The following is a 12,115-nucleotide window of genomic DNA, read 5'->3' on the forward strand; positions in this document are numbered from 1 at the left end:
AGAAATCCGGCACCAGTTGATAACAAGCATTTGCAATGCAATGGGTCTTGAGTTTACACGAGTTAGAGCTATTAGCGTTGTAAATTCCGAACTGGACTTTTCTGCCACATAAATTAAACAAGAGGCACATATGAGTGATTTGTGGCAACAAATTTATGTGATCTATTACCAACGAGCAAGTGATTCGTTCTGAAGCAGACAGTGAGCAGAACTGGAAGCCATTCCAGACTACAAAAAGAACGGTGATTACAGCTATCAGTGGACAAAATTTCAAAAGGAAAACAATAAAGAGATTTTAGAGAAGTCAATCAATGACTTCTGTTGTAACTGTAAAGACCTACGAGTATTTGCCATGCTACAATATGCCATGCAAATGGTGTCTTGATTCAACAGGGCCGATCATCTAAATATATGTGTTTTTCAAGCACGTAAATGGGGGAGCTGCAGTGCTCATGCTTAGATGGAGATTTTATGTTCACTGAAAAGCTCTCCAACAGTACAGGTGTTAAATGTCTGTAGGATAGCAGACAAAGAAAAGGGTTCAAATATATCTTGGTATAAGAACTGCACAGTAATGCCACAATAACTTGCTTACACTGGATTAGGACAGTTCGCATATTGCAGCGTATTCATGGCGGCCTCTTTAAAACCAAGAGACCATGTAGTTACACGTTTCAAACCATAGAGCACAGGCAAGCTAGACAAGGACAGTGTTTGTGTGTTAACAGAATGAAAAGTCTTGCAAGCATTTTTGCCTTGCATCTCCTCAAAGCTCTAATGAAGTTAGCAACGCAACCTACGAAGATTTCTGGCCCCAATACAGGAGATAAGCAATGCCCTGTGTCCGATGTCATGAATGCTGGCAGGGAGTGGCCCTGGAGAGAGAGAGAGAGACTCTGCGATGCGAGGGCATATGTTTTTGGTTAGTAAAATATGCTTATTTTAGGAGGGCGGTAAATGAGGACAGCAGTGGAATAAAGCCAAAACAAATGTCAGCGACGACATGGGAGGATGTGGGAGGAACGGAATGCTGCAATAAAACGCAGGCAGCTACCAGCCTAAAACACGCACAGTGAAAGGGGATCACCAAAGAAATGTAAAAACATAGTCACAGCAACAGATAAAGAAACCGAATTGGAACAATACAGTAGTTGGTCACTGCTCTGAAACAGAAAAAGGAAGATGAAAAGGGCAGAAATGACCACTAGCGAGCAAGAACTTTTAAAGGACGCTGTAACCAATAAATGTAATCACTTTAACCCACATTATAAGTATACTTAAGTTTACACCAGCTCGAATGCTAATGCTCGAACTAAAAATAGACTATTTTTGTAAGAATCTTGACACTAGAATGAAAGAGACTGGCGGGTTCCGGAGATATAGATTTTACAAGATATAATAAACCAAAGCAATTTCACTCAGCCACGAACAAGCCTTGGCACAGACAACGAACTGGACACTTAGAAACTTCTTCAAGGAAAACTTAGGTGAGTGTTAATAAGGACAGTTAGAAGTACTTAGGACAGCCATCTCCGGCAGGGAGCACGGTTCTCTAGAACAGTAACCTTCAAAGAAGATACAGTCTTCAGCAGTTCCTGGTACTTTATCAGCATTGCAATGGATTCCCATGGAGTAGTCCAGATGCAAGGGATGAAAGATGTTGAGGATGCTCTAAAGATACTGTGGATGCAATTTGGTCCACAGGGGTGTCCTGTGGGGATTCCTCAAGGCTGGTGAGGACATCCTGGTTGCAGGATCGATGCCCCACAAAGCCCTCAGCTCTGGACAAAGTCCAGTCGCCACTGGACTACGAGTTGCCTGTTGTTGTAGTCACAGGCCAATCCTTGCTGGGTCGATAACTCACCTTCCGAGGGTCACAGCAACTCTCAGACAGCACTTCTGGGCTCAGGTAACTCTGGTGCAATTCTATGCGTAGGGTCTTGGTCCTCAGTGCTGCAAAGCGGCAGTGGTAACACTTTCATGACTTTGGGCTACCTACTTGCCCCTGCAGGCTTTTTCAGCTGTTGTGTCCGTGTGCTGCAAACAGGAGGACTGTCGCTGGCCCTTGGGGATCCCTTGGCTTGACTGGGCTCGGGTACAGCTTCCACATGAGTAGGACACAGCAGGCACAGTCCCTCTCTTCAATAGCCAGCAGGTGCAGTCTTCATTGGTGAAGCCCCTCTCTGCTGGTCCCTCAGTGTGGCAGGGCAGTCCTCCTTTAGTCTTTTTTCCAGGTTTGTTGACTTTTGAGGTCTGATGGCCAGGGATGCCCCCTTTTTGCTTGGAAAGTGCCTTCAGGACGGGATGCAGTTGGCCACTTCCTGTGGAATGTGGCATCTGGCTATCCCAGGATGCACCTTTCTGCCCATTCCTAAGACGGTGAGACTTCTCTCTCGGTGTTCAGACCTCACTAGCCCGTCCATGGACTGTGGCTGCCTCTGGACTGCATGCCCCTGGAGAAACAGGTCAGACAACTGGTTTCCCCTCTCAGCTTCCCATGCCAGCCTGTCTACCTCAACAATGGGCCCGCCCTCCCACCTGGTGTTACACATTTGCCCTTCAAAGGTAGTTATACCTTTGAAGCCTGCATTTTGGGGCTAAAACCCAAGTGATTTACGGCAGAAGGGAGGAAACACCTCTCTGGCCTGCAATCACTCACTGTTGTCCTTCCAGGGAGTCCTTGGCACGTCTCTCAAGGAGAGGAGAAAGCTGTATTGTAGAGCCACCTCCATGTGCGCCCAGAAAGGCACATGAGTTTTAAAGGAAACAATGTGACAACTTTGGTAAAGCTGCACACTGCAACAAGTTACATTAATTTCGACTTGAGGTACAAATGAATTGTAATGAGTGATTTGATACTCTGGAGTGCCTTTGTTGGTCGCTACATTCAGGAGTTAGCACAGCTGGGGGGTCAGCGTGTAACTCAATTGGGTGACCAAGTCTTTCAAAAGTAAAAATAGTAGTTTTGTGTGTTTTACTGTCAGGACATGAAAAATACAAGTCCTGACTGTGTCATATGCTGCACCCTGCCTTTAGGGATTGGTAGGTCTGCCAGATGGGTGACTTACACAAGCCCAGGGGAGGTGGTGGCTTTGCCATTGCATTAAAAAAGCAGACAGGGGGGCTTGTTTTACATGGGGGACCTCAAGGGTGCCAGTATCTGTGTTGCAAGCCCTGATTTACTCCTCTAAAATACTTGCACTGGGCAGACTGGCTGTACCGGGCATCAGGCGTTTCCCCAGGAGGCTGGAAGAGTGGGGGGCCCATTTTGTTACAAGGGGCCGGTTTTTGTAGCACTGTAGCAGTTTAAAAAAACACTGCAGAGTTCTTTGTATAGCCAACAGCCTTCAGTCAATAATTAAAGTGTGAAGATAACTCTGGTGATTAATGTACCTGCTGGAGAGGGATGAGGTTTTTTCTAGTAGGAGTTTTGACTCAACTAAGGTAGCGCAGAGGGTTAATATGCCTCCTGCAAAGAACGTGTACTATGCATATCACTGAACCCTATTTTATGCGCATAGCTCAGTGGGATACTATTTTTGTCACAGAGCTCGGTTTGTTACTGTGCAGTTCATAAATTACAATCATAATCTAGCACAGTGAGCTATGAACTGCCATCAAGGAGCTGCATGCAAAGCACATGATACAGGTTAGAAAGTTATGTTTTTTCCCAGTCTTTGATTATCCTAATTTTGCTAAAAAAAGGTTTGCTTGAGAAAAAATAAATTATTAGTAAAGTCGACCCTAACCACTTTGTTACGTTCTGAACCCTGAGTTCATTCTTTCACAGACTGAGTACTTTTAAAAAATGCCTACCGCTATGGATTACATATGAATCCTACACCTTGTAGTCCCATTTGTCATCACGTTCTATGCAGTGATTTACACACCTATGAACGATTGTCTCTGTATGTGTGTAAAATGCTCCAACACCCTACGCTGGTAAGAGAGGTGCTATAAAACAAATGAACTACATGTAAGAGATGGGCTATGAAGAGGTGAGAGGCACCTTTAGAAGGTGATGGTGAGGGAATCATTGAAGAACCTCAATAAAGATTGCCATATCCCAGAGCACAGTAAGGTCATCATTTAATGTGCTCTAAAAAGTAATACAATTGAATATATAAAGAAAAATGTGTTGTAGGTTCCACCGTTTTTGCCATTTTTCCCCAAATTGTCTTGGGAGGGGGACGAGCATCCCAATCTCCATTGTAGTGGCCAGGCTTCCTCGCTATGCACCCTCTGTGGCTGGTCTGACAAAATTTGCTTGGACTGCTTTGAGTTACCATTCCAGTCCTGGTACCAGGGTATTGTTTACTAGCATCTTACAGGTAAATTATCCATTTCCAATTGGGTATAGCCATTTCAACTAACTTTAGGGTCTGGGCACTGGCACTGATGTCTGATAAGGAGGCCTCAGTCCAATCTCAGAGTCGAAAAACCGGTTGCATCAGTCGAAAATTGTGATGACCACACAAAGAGAGGCATGTCCTCACAATCTGCAAATAGCATTATTTTGTGCATGACTCAGCCAGATTTTAAGCCTGTTATTCCAGCGTCCTCGATAACCTTTCATACAAAAGGTTCTATACTCAAGGCAAATAGAGGGGGTGAGAAAAGGCACACCTGGCGAGTTTGCCACTCGAACAGGAAGGCATTGAATATGCTCCGTTATGATTTCCTAGCCATTTGAATGTAACTAAAATATTGTGAGTCTGTAATCTAGAATGCTGCTTTCTTAGCAAAGAAATGGATTCACTTCAAAATATAGTGTAACCTAATGATAATACCTTAGGTATGAAAGGTTCGAAATTTTGGGATCCAAAATACGGGGAAACAAACTTTTTACAAAATCAGATATTATAGAACCGAAATAACGGTGGTGTGAAATTAAGGATACAAAATTACATGGGTATACTATATCCAGGAATGTTCAGTCAAGTTACTTGTATCTAGCCAGTAGGAGAGCTAGCTGGCTCAGGAACAGCAACTTCATCAGCTCACACCGGTGGAAAATCATCAGGAGACAATCTGGTGCTCTTCCATGCAGTTTGCTGGGAACTGTGGCGGGTGTATCTAGAATGGATATCTTTTTTGGTGATCAGGAATTAGGGCAAGGTTATCATGCCAGGGGGGATGTGGGCAAACAATGCAGTCCAAAGTTGGTGTAGTTGCGGTCATTCTGGGACTTCGAGGACCATCAGTCATCTTGGCTTACAGCACTTTGGAAATAGCAATGCAATAGTCAAAGTGTGACTAGCTTATAAGTAAGCTCAGAGTAAAGTCAGCATGGGAGAATTGTGCCCACCGCCTCCTGTTATTTGTCCAAGGAGGTAAAGGGCACTTATGAATTCAGGGATGGCATATTGAAATTAAGTTTTCACACTGCTTTGGCAGGCTGCTGGGAATGTATTAGTGATGTAAATCCACTGAATAGAAAAACAGTAACACATGATGTGCCCTAGAGCAGAATCTGTGTTTCAGATTCACGGAGTCAAAATCAGCTAATTATCTGACCTCCTATGCACTTTAAGTTGTAAATGAGTCGACATTCTTATAATACACAATATTATGGCTCCGACGATGAATGCATGGGTAGATACATGCATGCAAGAAAAACAGGAATAGAGCTTATCAATTTGGTATCCTGCAGACAATGGCTGTCGGTTTGTAAGGAAAGGTGGGTCCCGATACCATAGAGCAAACAAAACCCATTAAGTATATTGCCTCCGAACCCAGCAAATCAAACTGGGACCAAAGAGAAGGTCATGGTCGTTTGTGACAAAGGAAGCGCAGTGGATCAGTGGGAACAGTGTAAAGGCCTGAACTTTGTCCCTTGAAAAGGAGTTCTTCACTTATATTCATGAGTGTGGTTTCTCTTCCCCAAATTATGTATCACAAGGAAAGCGTTCTGAAGAGGTTAAGGAAAGGAAACCAAAATAGATAAGTAAGTTATATAGGTTCATTAAAGGAATGTTTTGTGTCTACAGAAATGTGTTTGTGCGAAAGGCAGGGAGAGGCTGAAGGTAAAAAAATATGTACAAAGGCAAAGTTCAACTTTGCTAAAGTAAGCCTGTGTGATATCAACATAGGTGTTTTACCAGTTCCCTGCAACATAAAGAACTTGCTATTAAGGAGTTAGCACAGCTGAGGGGTCAGCGTGTAACACTGTACTCGCAAATTGGGAGACCAAGTCTTTCAAAATTAAAAATGGTAGTTTTGTGTGTTTTACTGTCAGGACATTCAAAATACATGTCCTGCCTGTGTCATATGTTGCACCCTGCCTTTAGGGCTCAGTAGGCCTGCCAGATGGGTGACTAACACACACCCAGGGGAAGTGGTGGCTTTGCCATTGCAAGGATTAGGATGCAAGTTAAATTCTTCGGTTGATTAGTTTTGATGATTTTCTCATTGTATTTTCCTTTCCCATTTCTTTCTTTGTCTCTCTCTTTATGTTTATAGAACAGAGCAGGAGAGTGAGTTAGAGGCAGGAATAGCAGTAATAAAGTTAGTCATCTACTCAAAATGTAATTTCCCTCTCTATGTTAACCTCAATATTGCAATGAACAAATTATTCATTTTCTCCAGATTACTCTACTTCAAGAAGCAATACTCTATATTTGGCTAAATGGTAGTCTTTAATAATCCTGATGTGGTAAGAGAACTCCAGCCAGAGGTACGGCTGTCATGTGCAGTGTTTGCAAATACTTTCTCCATAGCTGTAGGCAAAGCAATAATCAAGTGTTGACAATTTACCAAAATAAAACAAATGAATTACAAGATTTTACATTGTTTGGTACACCTACATTGATGTTTTTACACTATGTTTGCTCGCTTTATTTTTAGAACATCCTAACACTTTAAAGACTCACTAAATTTTTCAGCATTTCATAAATACCTTCAAAAAGGCCCAAGCTATTCTCCGAAAACCTTTTTCTTGAAACTGAACTTCAGAGTTAATTCTTGCATCATCCACGTTTGAAACGTCAAGGAGCTGCAAAAAAATGTAAATGCAACAAAAGATTTCAATTACATTCAGCAACAACATCTGTGGCCTGAGAAAGACTCCGTGGTGTAGCAAACGTCCAGCTGGCCAAAAAACATAAGGCCACAGGAGGTTATGGGCATTTTGTGCAACCAGGAGCTAAAGCTGGGCAGTATTCCATGGGAACAACTAGGATCTGGAAGCAGCTAAGAGTTATGTACTCTAACATCATAATTTGTGTTAAGGTGAAAAGGAGTAGGTGGCAGTAGGACAATACATTGCGCCAGAGGAAGTGATGTGTCAACACAGAGAGGCAAGTACCAGCAAGATTCTGCATTTCACAACATATTGCAGGCACTGCCTACAATTTGTAGCCTCTAATGAAACAAACAAAATAATCTTTTCCAAGCCTATGGAAGATCACCATAACAAAAAAGACAAAGGTTTATAGAAAATATGAAAGAGACACAAAAATACATTTTAAAAAATTCAAAATTTTAAAAATACAAGTTGAAAAATGTAATCAATGATGTGAATTAAAATTGTCATGAATTATGTAATATATAAGGTTACAAGCAGCGTATGACGGGGCATGTTATAGTTAGTTTACTGAAGTGTACAATTTCAGTGTTTTTTCGTTTTTAAAATGTTAGTTCTTATCTCATTCAACCACCTACCTATAACGTCACTTTAACCTTTGGTACTCTTGATTTAATGACCATGATGTAATGACTCCAAAGTTAAATTAAAAAGACGCAACAACAAACAATTGTGTCAAAGAGCTACATAGCTAAATGTTTCTTTGGTAATGTTCCTTAGTTATGACATCATGATAACAATTATTTCTAGTGTATGCATGATTATATAGAATACTTCATAATTGTTGAAATTTTATGAAAATAAATCTTCCATCACCTTGGTCATCACTGAAATTATGTAATTAAATTCTCCGTTACACTAAGAACTAACAAAGACTTAAAAAGGCATTGAAGACGAGGAATGGTGTGAAGTGATACCTTACCTCAAAAAACAAAATAACTTTAGGGCTTTCTTCATTTTCTTGAAGAAGATAACCAAATCGTTCATTTAAGACAATTTGTTCCTCCCATTGTGGAAGTGCCGTCGTAATTTGTTTGAAATCAAAAGGTCGGGTCATTACTGGAAGAATGTGTTTCACCTGCTCTCCATCATTAAATGACAAAACGGCATCACCACTGGAAAAAAAATGAATATTTCATACATCAGCACGTTTATCTGAGACTAAGTTAAAAGCTTGACATAACACAAGTACTTGGGGTGGGGATTGACCGCCGTGGATTGCTCTTGCTACATAAACAGTTGATAAAAGCAAAGGCTTCTGCCTTGGCCTATGCATTCCTAATGCTTCATAATAAAGTTTGGGGCCCCAACATTAGACCCAATGATAAAAGTCATCCGTGCCAAAGTATTGGTAACTGTTTCATATGGGTTATAAGCACTGCTAGGAAAAGAGGCCACGCTCCTGGATCGACACATCATCAACATCTATAGCAGAGTTTGTTTGCTTGCTTCCAATGAATAGTTACCCTGCCCAGATTTGGCTGAGATTCGGATAAACAAAAGAATCCATTGAAAGCCTAAGAAGATTTGTGAACACCTGTTTTAAATTAAGAGCAACTAAGAAGAACAGACTACAACATCAGATATGGACGGAAATGTCGGATTCAAGCAAAAAGACAGCTGCATATACCTAAAAGTCTCTCATTAATTTGAAATTAGAGAACTTATGGTCTACCCCAGTGTCTTCCCCTACCTTCAAAAGAATGCTAACGAAAAGTATTTGGTCGGTCTCGGGTAGAGGAGAAGCAGCAGTTGGCAAAACGCACACATGCCTGCATGATTTTAAATGACTATACGAAGGTAGGCCCCCATCCAATACAAAGCTGTACTTTCTCATGAAATCCGAAATATAAACTATTGCAATTCCAAAGGTGGGGTTGCCATTACTCGAATGTATCTCAAAAGTGCTGCTGACCACCACGTTGGAATCCTGCAGACCGTGTAACAGCTATAAGGAAAATGTTGTTCACATAGTCTGTTTAAGCCCAATTACTACATGAGACGTGTGCTCTTTTACAATTATGATTTTTTTTTTTTCCAATTGGGACTCCGCTCATTTATGGACAAGAGGTGCCTGCATGTCTACAGGTCACACATCTATCTTTGGCTGTGTGGATTGTAAAGTTATTTCGGTTTTGCAGAAGGAAAGCTAAAGGAGGGCTCTATAACACGTGTATCTTGAACCTCCAAGGAACTGGGACTCTCTTCCTCCATAGCAATGGCACGACAGCAGCTGCACTCAATGACTCTTCCAAAAGTGATCATAGTTGATCCTTAAGTGAGTGCTGTATTGTTAAATATAAGCAACACAACTAATTTCCACGTTGTACTTTCCAATAATGCTGGTTAGAAGGCTCCCAGTATTTTATTAAAGTATGTCATTAAATAATGTATTTCATATATGAATTTGCTTTAGCAGGGCCTTTCTCATTTTTAATGATTTTACTTATTCCCTCTTGCCTAGATGGCACCATTTTGCTGTAAAAACGTGTCTCAACTTCTCATCCTTGCCAAAAATCCTTGCTTTGCTTTCAGAATGGTTACAACTCTTCAGACTCCGCGTCTTGTTTATTGTCGTTACACTAAGCTCACGTAGCACTTTATTGGTTGACAACTAGCACTTTCACTTTCTTATATGACAGTTTGGTTTCATTTGTGTTTCAACAAATAATATTGTAATTTTAGCACTGTATTCATGTATGGTTTTAAATAACTATGTCATGTTTATAAATAAAGTTGAAGAAGTAACTGAGACAAATAAATCTTTGGCGCACCACAGAAGGACCTTAAAACTCAAAGTAAAAAACATGAAGCCAGAAAACTGTCTCAGTTTTAGCTAACATGACAACATCAAACCAGCCACAAAAATTTTTAACTGGCTACCAGTGGAACTAAATTTAATGTTTTGAGTATAAAAATTATTTCAGGAAGAAGATCCCTGGTACTTTAAACCACGAGCCCCCATTACAACCATGACTCAGACATCAGATGCAAAAATAGAAAAAATTACAATGCTAATTTTATTTATAAATAAAATAGTGGCAAACCCATCAGAGCAAGGGAGCTCACCTCTGAAACTCACTGATCTTCATTTGAGATACATAACCTCTGGTCTCTGCGCCACTCACTGGATCTTCATATGAGATGCATAATCTCTGGTCTCCGTGCTACTCACCCGCTTAGTTCCTCGATACCAGGACTCTGCTCCCAACCTCTGAGCCCCCTGCTCAAGCTTGCTGCTCACCCACTGTCCTTCTCAATGGAGCAGCACTCAAGGTTTCCCTGGCCTTGAGTGCGCACCCAGCTGCGTAGGTGCTTGTTCTTTGGTACTTAGTTTTTAATGTTTTGTTTTATTCTTGGTTTTACCTTGGTTTTGTTATATTCTTGGTTTTACCTTTAGTTTAGTCGTTTGTCTTTAGTTTGCTGTCCTGCTCTTTCAGCTCCCGCCCCATCCCACCTCCCATACATCCCCACCCATCCCCAGGACTAATTATGGAGGCTGTGCAGCAGACGTGGGCAGCAGACACGCCAAAGGCAAGCCCATCTGCATCTGTACCACGCCCAGCTCCAGGACCGCTGACCCTCTCACCATCTTCCCCTACATTGCTAAGGACCTCCTGGCCGTAGACTCCGAACGCCAGAACAACAACTGCTTCACTTCGCTCAACCAAAGGACCTTTCACCTGTCACCGCTGCCACACAAGACTTTTGACCTGCACAAGACTCTGCGTGAACGAGCCCACATTTGCACTGGTACCCCTCCAGTGCATCATGCTCAACGCCCACTCTCACTGCAGGCACTCCATAGAAGTCTAGGACACCATCTCCACCCTTACCCTAGACATGGTCTTCATCACAGTAACTTGGCTTAGCCCAACCACTAACCCCGACATCGCAGTCACAATCCCCACCAGCTACAAGATGTTTAACAAAGACCGCACAAACACACACAGTGGAGGAATCATCATAATCTTCAAAGACACCATCACCAACGACAAACTCACACCTCTCATGGAACACCTCAATTCCCCAACTACATGCAGACGCCAAGACCACAATAAATGTCACCCTTTTTTATCACCCACGGGACCCCGCCCAACCTTCTGCAGTGCCATCCCCAACCTCATCGCCCCCCTGGCCATAGATTCTCAGCACTACATCTTGCTCAGTGATCTCAACTTCCACATCGATGACTTCAAAGACACCAACACCACCACCCTCCTTGAGAACCTAAACAACATCGGTCTAATCCAAGTAGTCACCGCACCCATGCACAAAGCCGGACACAAACTCAATGCCATCTTCAGCTCCAGCAACAGAATCAAGTTCACCCACACCACAGAGCTCACCTGGACCGACAATGCCATCATCCACTTCACCTCTGCAGTCAGAGATCAACACGCATCCACCACAACCACCGAGGCCACCCGTCGCAGCTGGGGAGAAATGATCAAAACTCAATGGACCCAATCCCTCAACACATCACAACCCGAAACCTCAACAGATCTCAACCAGGCTGTCTGGAATTTCACCACCTGGATTACCATTGCGCCGATGAAATTACCCAACTGAAGCTAGCCAATTCCAACAAAATCTTGAAACGGGCCAGATGTTGCACCCCAGAGCTCAGAACTGCCCAGCGCAATTGCTACCAATTCGAGAAGCAATGGCGAGCCTCTAAAGAACCCTCTGACAGAGCCACATACAAGGCAGCCCTCAGCGAATACCACCGACACATCAAAGTAGCCTAGAGAGCAGCCATCACCAACCACATCAACCATGCAGCCAACCACATTAAGGAACTTTTTAAGATTGTCAAGGTCTTTGCCAACCCTCCTGTCACAGAGAACGCCATCCACCCAATTCCAGGAACTCTGTGACTCCCTCTCGGACTATTTCCACAGCAAGATAACCACAGCATGGAAACCACACTTATCGCCGCCACAGACGACATACGAGCTTTCCTCAACCAAGGAGAGCCTGCGGCCCTGATCCTCCTTGACCTCTGAGCAGTGTTTGACACCGTCTCCC

The 12,115-nt window shown here is 42.6% G+C and overlaps 1 protein-coding gene across 2 annotated transcripts in view; it reads right to left on the minus strand.

The window, feature by feature from the left end:
* The window catches only part of AHI1 (Abelson helper integration site 1), a 922,284-nt gene that overhangs the window by 810,852 nt on the left and 99,317 nt on the right, over window positions 1–12,115 (minus strand). For both annotated transcript variants that reach the window (XM_069235204.1, XM_069235205.1), the window contains exons 7-8: window positions 8,007–8,199; window positions 6,899–6,994 (exon numbers count right to left, since the gene is read on the minus strand). In XM_069235204.1, the coding sequence (XP_069091305.1) occupies window positions 6,899–6,994; window positions 8,007–8,199 (289 nt within the window). The remainder of the gene's footprint in view (window positions 1–6,898; window positions 6,995–8,006; window positions 8,200–12,115) is intronic.

The sequence above is a fragment of the Pleurodeles waltl genome, chromosome 5 (genome assembly GCF_031143425.1).
Source record: "Pleurodeles waltl isolate 20211129_DDA chromosome 5, aPleWal1.hap1.20221129, whole genome shotgun sequence".
NCBI lineage: Eukaryota > Metazoa > Chordata > Amphibia > Caudata > Salamandridae > Pleurodeles > Pleurodeles waltl.